At 38.1% G+C, this 13,609-nt stretch overlaps 1 protein-coding gene across 1 annotated transcript in view; it reads right to left on the bottom strand.

Annotated features, from left to right (window-relative positions):
• Nucleotides 1-13,609, bottom strand: part of LOC103272357 (1-phosphatidylinositol 4,5-bisphosphate phosphodiesterase beta-1-like) — a 235,041-nt gene that overhangs the window by 214,143 nt on the left and 7,289 nt on the right. The window contains exon 2 of the mRNA XM_008069873.2: nucleotides 2,368-2,445. Coding sequence (XP_008068064.2) covers nucleotides 2,368-2,445 — 78 coding nt within the window. The remainder of the gene's footprint in view (nucleotides 1-2,367; nucleotides 2,446-13,609) is intronic.

The following is a 13,609-nucleotide window of genomic DNA, read 5'->3' as shown; positions in this document are numbered from 1 at the left end:
TTTCTAATCAATGGAAAACACAGTGTGTAAGATCAAGTGATAAACTTGAAGGTATCATATTTTTTTCTCTGAGAAATGGTCTTTGTTATCCATGTGACAGATTCTTAAAACTAATTGCCAGAAAAGAAATATTTTAAAGAAGGTGATTCTCTAAGTAGCATCATGATTGTAGCATCCAGTCACCTATGCAAAAACATCAACTAAAAGCTGGGCCAGTCATTCTTTATTTGCATGCACCATTTCTTCTAGCATACATTTACTCTAATACATCACTCAAAGTCGTCCATCTCCTAAAAGTGGATGAATCACTCATTCTGATTCCAGAACTGGGCTTAAAGCCAGAAAGAAAACGACAAACTTGAAAGCACCATAAGTTTAATTTTTTTCTTAAGTCCTCTCACCTTTTGGATTCTAAGATATATGATCATTGACTAAAAAATAAGCCTCCAAGCTCTGAAAAATGACTGAGGGATGACTTAGGTGTTTAAAAGTGAAAAGTAAAATTTACCATCTCTTGGCTAGAACTATAAGATTAATATCCAAGACAAGTAAAGTAATAAAGAGATAAAAGGAGCTGCTACCACATTATCTGTTTCAGTTGGTTGTAAACAGCATTATAACTAAGAGAAAAAAACTGGTATAAAAAATCAAAATACATTTTCTTACATTTGAAAATAAATGTGGGTCAAAATACTGGGTTCACAACAGAGATACAGCAAAGAGCACTTGCTCCTAAACTCTCTTAAGCAAAGAAATATTTATGATTGGTCTTGGAGGGGAGCTTAACTGAGTTGCCATGAATTATTTAAAAACCCCAAAATATCTTCAGTTGCTTTTATAGAAACTTGATTTACAAGCTGAAAAATCAAACTGACAGTTTGGTCTCTTGTACAAACACTCAACCTTTAGAAATGCTTTAGGCAATATAAATACATTTTTCATGAATATAGCTGCAACAGTACTAAAAATAGCCTTTAAGAGGAAAAAAAACCCAAAAAAAACAAAGCGTCTTGCAAGCCATTGTTTTACACATAACAGCAGGAAACCAAACAGAATGTCAAAGCCAAAGTGATTAACCCACTTATAATAAACATGAACATTAAGTAGAAAATTGTACTCAAATACAATTTTTTATACTAGCATAGGGTCTGTGGTTACCGCCCCCCCCCCCCCAAATCTGTGGCCACAGTTGGTTCCAGGGTCTAAGAATTCAGAAATTCACTACAGGACCACAAGGCTGAAGTTTACCTTTCAGATGATGTGTAAAGAAACCCAGAAGCCCATTTGGGACTGGTCCTGGGGCCAGACATAGCTTCCAGCACCCTGAGAGATCTCCCAGGATCCACACTCACCCCCACCAAGCCGTTGTGCAGGACCATTTCCACCCCACTCCTCATAGGAGTAACTGAGCTGTCTCCAAAGGCAGAAGGTGAGGTGGCCGCGCCAGGAACTTTGGATATAAGGACCCAGTGTGGAGTTTTCATAGAGCCAACAATTTGGCCCCCCTTCATCTGCAACTGTGGAGGTCCCAGGTATTCAGTAGTATGCTGAATTAGTTTCAATATGTGTTGTACTCTCAAGAAACCCTATCCCATCTCTCCATATATCAGAACCTAAAGAACCAAAATATTATATATTCTGTGGCCTCTGAGGTTCAAGTATAGAATTGTGGCAATGATTCTTGAAATAATGAACACTTTCTATGAATAGTCTCATCTAACTGCCCATTAAACTACAAATAAATCTTATTATCAGCAGATATTCTACTTTTTAATAATTTGACACAGAATCACCAACTGGTTTCATAATAAATGAGATACTAAATCCATGGTATTGTGGGCAGAAAGCTAATTTAGAAAGGCAGCCCTGAAAACTTCAGGAATTAACTAATTTTTTTTTCTGACATGAGCAAATGATCAAGGCCAAATTCCTGCTCATGCTGGGAAAGTCCTTAATGGACAGCACAGGAGAGAAGGGAGAGAAAGGAAATGCCAAGGGTATGGCCACTGGGGTCAAAAGTTATTTTCTCATCATCTCTATTCATTCTTTATGAATGAAAACTTAAATCAGTAATACTGCCTAACTATATTTTATACCCAATGTAATTCATATTTCCATGTTCTTGTCCTAACAAATAATATAAGCAGAACTGAAAAATAATGTCAATGGTTGTAGAATTGGCAAATCTAATATTAGGTGCTCTTGAAAAGTCCCAAGGCATTTGGTCTTAGATATTCTTTTAAATCCTTAAATAAATTGCAAAGGGTCATCTGTGAAATGGATATATTTATACAGATAAGATATAAAAATATTTTGCAAAGTAGCAACAAACTGGAAAATGTAAGAAAGACATATCTTATTTCTTACCTTATTTTGATCTGTCCAGTAAAAGAAAAATCCCTGAGGGTCAGTCCTCAAAATAATTGGAGTAACAATAGTCGAGTCCTAGAAATATAACAAAAATATGCATATGAATACATATCACTGTGGAAAAATCTACACAGGAGTTACTTAAGAAGTAATAATTGTAAAGAAATTTTCCAAAGTTGTCAATTATTAAGAAAAATTTCTAAAAAAAATACACATGACATTTTCAACTTCACAGAATTATTAAATATGTCTCTGCAATACTCTCCCAATAATCAAAATTTTTGTACACAACTTCAGAAGGAAAAAGCCCATGATGCATTTATTGATTAAGGCAAGTTTTTTACAAAGGCATCGACATGTTTTCTATTAAAAACCTATTCTGAGTTTTCCAAATAATTTTTAACTAAACATCATTACATATTTTATATGATTCATATTAATTAAAATCCATGCTTTTGGATATGCTAAATTATATTTCCTTCGTAAAATAATTTTTTCATTGTACTAAAGAGACTAAACATAGCATTTGAGCATCATTGTTTCCAAGATAATAGTAAATAAGGACATCTTCCACATATTCAGAAAGATATACACAAACTTGTTGCAAATTTAAATTTCACATGTTAAAATGAAACACCATAAATAGGTCTTCTGAATTTAAAGCATCATAGTATAAAGCAAACATTACATGCATTGTAATGATAATAGTAAACATTTCTATAATATGTGTTTTTTTCTTTTAACAGTTTTCAGAAACACATACTATCTGCACAAGAAAATGTATGTCACTGGATATGGATTTCTATACTGAAATACTCAGACTTCTGCAGGAACTGCATTTTTTAGAGAGACATAAATTGCCAGTTTTTAAATGTACATTATAACTATAGTATGTCATATCCTCTATCTGATCAAAAGAACTTGTAATGAAAATTGGAACTTATGGTGATAATTTTGGAATTTAGATTTTGTTTTCTTTTTCTAATAGGCAGAGCAGTATTAGTATTGATGATTTCAATCTACATGTTCAGTTTTTTGTTTTTTTGTTTTTTTTTGAAAGCAGGATTTATTGAGAGGACAGAAAAACTCCCATAGTGGAAGGGGACCTGAGGGGGTTGCCCTACATGTTCAGTTTTATTGTAAGAGACTGGCCTGAAAGATGTACTCTTGGGTTCAAATTCCTGCCTGTCCCCTCTAGGTGCATCATTTTACACAACTGAAAAAAGGGGGGAGGATAATTATGATGCCTACTTTGGAGGGTTTTTTTGAGAATTAAAGAGGATAATTTGGGCAAAACACCTGAACAAATATTGGCCACATAAAAATGTTTATTATTATTATAGTGGATTAAATTTTTTAAGATGCATTAAAATATTAAATAAAATTGTCATCCTGATATTTTTTATTGTGTTAAAATACACAAAACATAAAAATTACCATTTTTAAATATACAGTTCAGTGGTATTACATACATTCATGTTCCTGCGCTACTGTCGCCACCATCTATCTCCAGAACTTTTGCATCTTCCAAACTGAAACTCCATACGCATTAAACACTAGCTCTCAGCTGGGTGAGGTGGCTCTGCCAGCAATCCTAGCACTTTGGGAGGCAGAGACAAGAAGATCTCTTGAGCTCTAGAGTTCGAGACTAGCCTATGCAACATAGTGAGACTCTTTCTCTATTGAAAAACAAAACAAAAACACTAACTTCCCATTCCTTTCTTCCCCCAGTCCCTGGCAATCTCCATTCGTACTCGCTGTGTCTATAAATTTCATTACCCAAGGGAGTTAAGTAATTTGACTATTCTAGGTAGTCATGTAAATAGAATTATACAGTATTTGTCCTTTGGTATCTGGCTTATTTTATCTAGCATAATGTCCTCAAACTTCATTGTAACTTCAGTGCGTGTCTGATCTCCTTCCTTTTTAAGGCTGAGTAACATTCCATTTATGTATATACCATGTTTTGTTCATCCATTCATCTGTCAATAGATGTTTATGTTGTTTCCACCTTTTGGCTATCATGGATAATGCTGCTATGAACATAGGTAGGAAAATATCTCTGTGAGTCCCTGCTTTCAGTTCTTTTTGGTACACACCAAGGAGTGGAACTACTGGATCATATGGTAGTACTATACTTCATTTTTTGAGAAACTTCCATCCTGTTATACCCTGGTATTTTCAACATACAGTCTTAACATGCAATTTGAAAAACATATTTTACAAGAATTGTGTTGTGCAGAACTTCAATTAGACTTTTAAAATTTCAAAATTTCTTTTAAATGTCAAAAAAAGACATTTGGAAACAAACTTGGTATTATAATGAAAGAATAATTTTAAACACATTTTAGGCTTCTTCTATGAGATTATATGCATAACAGTTCGCAGCAATATTTTCAGTCCTGTTTTGTTACCGACTCTTTTAGAAGTGGGCAAAATAAGTTTCTGACAGGCTGCATACAGCACACCTTCTCAATTCCAGATGAATTTGAAATTAACCATAAGAGTAGCTTATCCTTTTCAGGTCAGTTCCTTTTCTTGTAAGAACATCTGACAAGATTCTAATCAAAATCTTGTTGGCATTTCTCTGCAAGGATCCCAGACAATCAAACATTTAAGTGAGAACAAAACTTCTCAAAATTCATATTTTGGAACACTGTACTAGGCTGCCCAGTTTGGTTCAGATACTGCTATTTCTAGCTTACTCCTTCTCCTCCTTCAAAATTAAAACTCCTTTGTTCAGTATTTTCTTGACCCCACTCTTCCGGCCACAGTTCCTCTGTTAAGTGATCATTTATCTCAGCTCCCTGCCTACTTCCTCCATAATCACCTCGAACATTCCACAATCAGCTGGAACTTGGCATTCTTGCCGTGCAAGGCAGGATTTGACCCAGAAATACATGAATCTCCATTTTCAATTCCACCTGCCTTTTTCCCCCACCTCACACAGAGCTGCAAGTGTCTATGTTCTCCCCATATCGAAGTAGCCACTCAACCCAGATCTCAAAAATTATTAATTGTCAGAACATATACCCTCATTTGAAGTTTGGAATATATGATTCTCCCTCATTGCCAAGGTAGCCTGAGGTGAGTTGTGGCTCATGGAACATTTGACTGCAGAATGATAAAGACAAGTCTCAGAGGGTCTATTTTTTATTATTTATGTCTCCATCAATATCTATAGGATATGTATTCCATAAGATGGTGGTTTTGAAACTTCTGGGTGCAACAGATTCACTGAGAATGTTTGTTAAAACACAGATCACTGGGCCTTTTCCCTAGAGTCTGAGGCAGACTCAAGAATATACACTTCTAACAAGCGCACAGTGATGCTAATGCTGCTCATCCAGAGACGACATTTCGAAAACTACTGATGTAGACCTGCAATGGGAGAGGCTTCAGGTCAGGAATGCAATGATTTAAAGCTCCAAGGAGCACTAGAAAGCTTAGAAGGTGGCCAGGCTTGGTGGCTCAGTTTGTAATCCCAGCACTTTGGGAGGCTGAAGCGAGTTGATTGCCAGATGAATTTGAAATTAATTGCGAGCTCGAGACCCACCCCAGCAACTTGGTGAGACCTTGTCTCTACAATAAATTTAAAAAATTAGCTGGTCATGATAGTACACGGCTCAGAGTTCCGGCTACTAGGAAGGCTGAGGCGGAAGGATCGCCGGAGCCCAGCAGGTCGAGGCTGCGGTGGTTGAGAGCGTGCCACGGCACTCCAGTTTGGGTAACAGTGAGACTCCAACTCAAAAAAAGAAAGAAAGCTTAGAAGGTAGGCAAACCTGTATCTTATAAGTACATTGCCTCTAACTAGGAATTCAACTTTAATTTACTGAAAGTTATATTTTTTTCAATAAACATCTGCCTTAAAAAAGGAGAACAGTAATAAACAGAACTGACTTAAGTTACCAATAGCAAACAACAGGCAGTAAATTCCTATGTATTTCTCATTTAATAGAAATCATTTTACTCTTCTTCCTATGTCATCAATAGTGAATAGTGAATATATTCATTAAGAAGCTGATGTTTTGTAATTTACACAAGTCTCTAAAGAGTCTTTAGGCCAAATCAAGAATAGTCAAAGAACAAAGTAAAGAATCTTAACAAAACCTCAACATTCAAAAGAATAAGAAATATTTCAGCAAGAAAAAAAAAGAGTCATTGAAATAAACATTTACATTACAATGATTTTCTCATCAATGAACTGATATAAATCAATAAAAAAATCCTAAAGGAACTGAGAGGAAATGACAAAGGCATCAGTCGTTCAAATTTCCTTCTAATACCAGAATACCTTTTCTCAAAAATCCCTGAAAGAATAATAACAGACACATCTTCAACATTTGCTCTGCACCAATCACTGTGGCGAAATTCACATGAATTTTCTCCTTGAACACTTGTAATAACTTAAGAAATAGACACTATTATTATTCCCGTCTTACAGATCAATAGACCAAGGCGTGGACTAACTTGCCCAAGGAAACTCAGCTAAGGTAGTAAGGGAATCTTTGGAAATTAAACTGTAACAGAGCTTCTCAACATTTTCCCTTATTGCCCTGCTAAGAAGCCTTTTTAGACCTTTATTTTCCTAATCATACTCCATAAAATTTTAATATTACAGACACCTGTATATTTGTTATATGCTATATGTGTGTCTATGCTTTAAAAAAAAAAAAAGAGTAAAAAGATTTTTTTTGTTCCCCGAGAACCACTTTCCATTTCCTTGGAGGTACCATGGCCCCCGCTGGGAATGCATGCCCAGTACTCAAGCCATTCAATGCTACAAGGGAGGAATTGGCAGTCGCAGGATGCAGGACGCTGCCAGGGAAGGGGGCGAGGAGAAGTGCCATCACAATGGATACCTGATCCTAAACCAGGGGAAGTGAGGACCAGTTGGAGGCTCAAACTTCACTTGCCTGTAGACTACTCATATACCTACTCCTGACCTGTACCCCACATCTCAATAATTAAAAAAAATTTTTTTTAAGTCACTGTGGCTCCCGTGTCTACTCAGCACTTGAAATGTGATAGTTGTGACTAAGATGTGCTGTAAGATTTCAGGACGGAAACAAGAATGTTAAATAGTTCATGAATAATTTTGACATTGTATTGCTAAAATTCATCCTATCTGCTTCTTTTCTACTTGTCTTAATGAGACAACTAGAAAGTTTCCAAGTGTGCTATGTGGCTCACCCATGTGGCAGTGCAGCTCCAAATCTTTATGGCGATACTCTTTAACAGGAAAAGCTTTCTCACAAAGCAATCTTGGTGCTATCAGATACTTTCAGTTGGGTTGTTTTGGTTTTCTTCCATGTACACTGCTGCTATCTAATTTTTAACACCTAAGTGGTGCAAAATAAATCTGGTTGTTTCTCCAAGTGTCAATTCTTCAAATATCCAAATAGAGCCATCATGTTGTCACATTATGAGTTACACTTTATCAAGCTAACGTATGATACCAGCCTAGTTGTGCCTTCTCTCCAACAGTTCATACACTGACGTCCTTATCCCCAGTACCTCAACATGTGACAGGGTCTTTAAAGATGTGATTAAGTTAAAAGGTCTTAAGTATGAGCCCTAATCTAATATGACTAGTGTCCTTATAAGCAGAGGAATTTTGAGGCCAAGGCAGGAGAATTGCTTGAGGCCAGGAGTTCAAGACCAGCATGGACAATATAGGGAAACCCTGCCCCCACCCCCCCCAAAAAAAACATTAGCTAGTCTTGGTGGCATGTGCCTATAGTCCCAGCTACTCAAGAGGCTGAGGCAGGAGGATCCCTTGAGCTAAGAGATTCAAGCCTGCGGTGAGCTTAGATTGTGCCACTGCACTCCAGTCTGGGTGACAGAGGGAAACCCCTGTCTCTAGAAAAATAAAAAAAGAAAAGAAAATCTGGATACAGACACACACAGAAGGAAGATGCTGTAGAGACACAGGGGAAAGTTAGCCATCTACCAGTCAAGAAGAGAGGTCTGAAACACAACCTTCCCTCATGGAGAGAAGCAACCCTACTGACACTTTGATCTTCAACTTCTGGCCTCCAGAACTGCGAGGAAATAAATTTCTGTCATTTAATCCACCCAGTCCATGGTACTTTTATTATGGCAGTCCCAGTAAACTACTACAAAGTATAACCATAAATCTCAAGGCTAACGTCAAGAGCCAGTCCACAGATCCACAGCACATTCTTTAGCACCACTGTCAGAAAGTCTATTGGCCAAGGTAGACTACAGTTCTGACTCCACAGAAATTCTCATGGTCTTAAGCTATTACAAGAGAACACACATGAATGCAATAGAGGCATGCACTTCTAAACTAATCAATACTACAGAGTCAACAAGGAAAAATAGCAAGGATATTCTACAGGCATTGCTCAAGACTTGCATCAGGAAGCAGAAGCATCAAAAACAGCAAACAGATATACTAGGGGCACAGCTATGCAAGGGAAGAAGAAATCTAAGGGTCAAAGAAACCAGATGTGCTTCCCATCAAACAAAACATAAGCAATGCAGCTCTGACTATGAAATAAAAACAGTAAAAGGGTAGTGTTGAATGCTGAGTGTGGGATTAAGATCAGTGAAGTAAAGTGTCCATATATCATTATTCATGAGAATTTTCCTCCATTGGTTTGTCCAGTCTGAAATTTTCCCAGATTTAAAAAAAAGTAGAGGGAATTAAGAAGGTCTAGAGTAGAGAAAGTACAATAGTGAAGAGACACATCATTAAGATACTTGCCTTTTGCTGACAAGTCTAAAAATCTCTTTTAACATAACGTAGGAAAAAGTTGGATGCAAGGTTATTCACATACCATGAAAGTACTTCAGATACTCTACTAGAGAACAAAAGGAAAGCCCAGATCCCTGATCAACCAAGATGCTCACTGTTTAGTAGGGGTATCCCATGAAATAACTGATTAAGGAACTTTTGGCAATATCTGAAGATAATTTTGGCTGTCACTACTGGTGATTTTACTACTGGCATCTAGTGGGTAGAGCCCAGGGATACTGTTATACATTCTATAGCACACAGGTTTAACTCAACAGCAAATAATTACTAGGCCCAAATGTCAATGGAGCCAAAGTTGAGAAAATGGCTTTAATGCTTTCCTGTTGACTCTGTAAGTCTAAAATCCTGGAGGGACCTAAAAGTATACACACAGGTCCTTGCCATCCTTCCAGTCACACTGAATCACATTTCCTATTTGGTTATTCTGCTTCTGTCCTTCAAAGTCCCATGTTCCTTGTCTCTTTGGAACACCCACGCCTACCGTTCCCTCTGCCTGATACATCCTTGTCCTCATGTTGGCCTAAGTCCTACTTATAACTCAGGTGTTTTCATAAATAGAATTTTCCAGAGAAACCTTCTATGCTTCTTATACTCACTTGTACTTTTTTTTTTGGTAGCACTTATCACAGTTATATTGAAATATCTTTACCTCTATTTGTTCAGCATCTGTCTCCCCCATAAGGACAGACACCAAATCATTTATCATCACAAATCCACAACACTAGCACAATGCCTAACGTATGAGAGGCATCAATACATTTGTAAAGTGTGGATATTGAATGAACAGATGAATGGGTGGATGGATATTGCAGGAAATACAGCAAGGACGATTCTGAAAAATATCACTTGCAAGTTGACAGTTGTCACAGCAAGACAAATTTCAAAGCAGCGACGAAGGCAGAAAAAGGTTTTAGAGGGCTGAGAAGGAGTAGGTGGGAAGTAAGTACAAGGAGGCGGTGAGGGGAAGATATACTTTCGTTGTGGAGGGAAGGTGATGAGGGAGAGCGTAGTGACCACAGGAGGAAGAAGGATTTGGGGGACATTGTGTTGGTTTTTATGTTGGGATTTTTATGAGTAAAGGCATATTAATATACTCTTAAAAGAGTTTCAACTGAGGGGAAATTTACACAGATACCGTCAGAAGAAGATCAGGAAGGGTAGAAAACAATGATGTTAGGATTCAGAGTTGCCAGGAAGGATGGACAGCAGAACAGAAATGGAGAAGGTGAGGTATTTCCAGGTAGAAGAATGGAGGTGGCCCAAGTCCATTAAACTAGCAGTGGGGAAGGGAGAAAGTTAAAAGTATTGTCCCAGTGACTCCCATTGCATCTGTACAGACAGAATTATGGAGGTAAAAGTTTTATTACAAATAAAATTTCAGAATTACATCTTTTATTTGCTATTTTTTTTCATTTTAGCAATAACGCACATATATTCATTTTCCTCCTCATGAATCATTATTGTGATAGAATGTTTTCACAATGATCAATCTTTTGTTCTGTCACTTCCAACATTTCTGAATTTCTGAAAGAGAAATTTCCATTGCAATATTTAGGTGCATGTATAAGCATCTTTTTCAGAAAACAGGAACCAATCCAGAGTATGACATGCAAATACATTAAGCATTATATTTTTTCAACCTATGTTGAGTCACAATGGAGTATACAGTTAATCTTAAGCCATATTTAGACCTTAAATGAAATCAGTACTAAACCAGCAGTCAGCTCTGAATTGCTAATAAATATTTTCCTTCTCAAACTCACATGGAGAAACCCCATATAAGAAGGCCACAGAGTCCCTTAGGACTTCGGGATATTCCAGATGAAATGGAAGGACATGGGTGTGGCTATCCAATAAACACCACACAATAACACAAAGGCCACAGAAGAATAGTGGAGCATAACTTTCCTCCAGATCTACCTCAAGGCTGTATGTTCCCCTGTGTGAACCCACTGGGAGCCACACACACACACCAGACCATTCCTTCATTCCACAAGTATTTCCTGAGCACCAGCACCTACTGAGTACCAGACCTATGCTCTCCCCCAGGGAAAGAAGATAAGAATTATAAAGCTATATCCCTTCAGAAACCCTGGTATAGTAGGGATATAGACAAGGTATACATTCACCTCTCTACACAGGTCATCTGGATCTGGCCTATCAGTTGGCACTACCTTGTATTTCAGGCTATCCTGCATCTTGCTTGGGAGCAGATGACTCACTCTCTATACTTCCTCCATGTCTACCATATTCTTAATCTTCCTTGACCCATGATTTCCATGAGAATCCATAAAACCAGCCTTCATAGGAATCCAGCAAAAGACAACCTTTGCAAGTATATTGGGAAGATTAAAAAGTGGAGTAGCATATATGAGTCTTGCAGTGTACCAAAGTGTCACTTGTTAGACAATGAAAACAATACCTTTGTTGTAACACCATTCCCAAATATCTGTTTTCATGTGCTTGTTTCCTCACTCACTGACTGACACAGAACATCTGTAAAGATTCTAGAGCTGCCAGGCTCGGTGGCTTAGCCTGTAATCCCAGCACTTTGGGAGGCCAAGGTGAGTGGATTGCCTGAGCCTACGGGTTTGAGACACACCTGGGTAACTTGGTGAGACCTCATCTCTACAATAAGTCAAAAATCAGCCGGACGTGGTAGCACGCACCTGTAGTTCCAGTTACTTGGAAGGCTAAGGTGGAAGGATCGCCAGAGCCCTGCGCATCGAGGCTGCAGCGGCCAGGAGCATGCTACTGCACTCCAGTCTGGGCGACAGAGTGAGACTCCAATTCAAAAAAAAAAGATTCTAGAGCCTACACTGGCCTCTGTACTGCAAAGCAGCAATGAAGTTTGCCCATGTTCACATATCTTGCATAGTGCAGACAAAAATGAACTTTGTATATATACCATAAAAATAACTATTTTGAAGATACTAACCATAAAGTTGAGTTTATAGGGATCTAAGCTTCATTAATATGAATTCTAAATCATGGGATTCTTTGGAAAATTCAATTAATTTCTTTCAACGTGTATTCATTTGGACTCTATTAAAAGTTTTTTGATACCTAAAGGGTTCTGTTTGGTGACACCATAGTAAACTGGAAAATACCTTGAATTTAACCAGAAGACCTAGTTTTAAATTCTGATTCTGGCTCTTATTAATTGCACGTCCTTGGGCAAATCACAACTCACTAGCCTCAATTTACTTCTATGTAAAATGGAAAAGAACACTTGCTATTTTCCTACCACCTAAGGTGATCTTGATGACTGAAGGGGGATAAATATGACCACAAATGCTTTATTTATTTATTTTTTTTTTTTGCGTTGGAGTCTCACTCTGTCGCCCAGACTGGAGTGCAGTGGCCGCTCCCGGCCACCGCAGCCTCGACCTGCTGGGCTCCAGCGATCCCTCTGCCTCAGCCTTCTGAGTAGCCGGAATTACAGGCATGCACTACCATGCCCGGCTGATTTTTTTATTTATTGTAGAGATGAGGTCTCGCTGCCCAGGCGGGTCTCGAACCTGTGGGCTCAGGCAATCCACTCACCTCAGCCTCCCAAAGGCACGGGATTACAGGCTGAGCCACCAAGCCCGGCACCACAAATGCTTTAAAAGTATAAGTGCCTGATATTAGGACTCACTCTAAATACTGAATTCCAGAGGCAATAGTATAGCAAAACTCTATTTTACTCAAACCATAGTATTAAATGAGAAAACTATGTGGGATGTTTAGGTGATTATTGTATATTAGGACTGAAAGTTGTCAAATCCTAGAACTATAAAAGGTCATATCAAGTACAGGAACTGGAAATCCCTCTCAAATTTTGAAGATAAAGGGAAGTAATACAGATAAGTAAGCATTTGACAGAATCACCGGAAGGGTTGGAGAAGTGGGCTTCAGGTTGGGTCTTCATAAATGACCCCAGAACACTGTAGTAAAGACCCATATGGAGAACTATAGTCCCTACCACATTAAAAAAGATGAGAAATCAAGAAGAAACTACCAGGGTCTAAAACATGCCGACTTAGCCGAAGACAAGGGAAGCATAAGCTAAGAACAGGGAGGGAGTGGCCACTGTCACCAATGCCTCTCAGATATGTTGGAGAACTATTACAGAAGATGCCAACTCTTTTAAGACCTCACATAACTGTAAAAACAACCCAATAGATGCAGGAAGGTAGTCTTTTTAATGATTCCCCACTCCAAATCTCATGGTTGTGTATCTATTTGGTAGAATTTAATTTTCAGCCAAAATATTAGCTGCAAGGGAGTATGGTAAATGTCCAGACTTTGTATTATAGGAAGTCCTACCAAGAGAATGTAGGAGTGGATGCAAAGTGAGAATTTTTTTTTTTTCTTGAGTTGAAGTCTCACTATTTCACCCAGACTGAAGTGCAGTGGCCGCTCCCGGTCACTGCAGCCTCGACCTGCTGGGCTCCGGTGATCCTTCCGCCT

The sequence above is a fragment of the Carlito syrichta genome, unplaced genomic scaffold (assembly GCF_000164805.1).
Source record: "Carlito syrichta isolate Samal-C Ts95f unplaced genomic scaffold, Tarsius_syrichta-2.0.1 Scaffold312267, whole genome shotgun sequence".
In the NCBI taxonomy this organism is placed as follows: Eukaryota; Metazoa; Chordata; class Mammalia; order Primates; family Tarsiidae; genus Carlito; species Carlito syrichta.
This window is presented reverse-complemented; position numbering and strand designations above follow the sequence as displayed.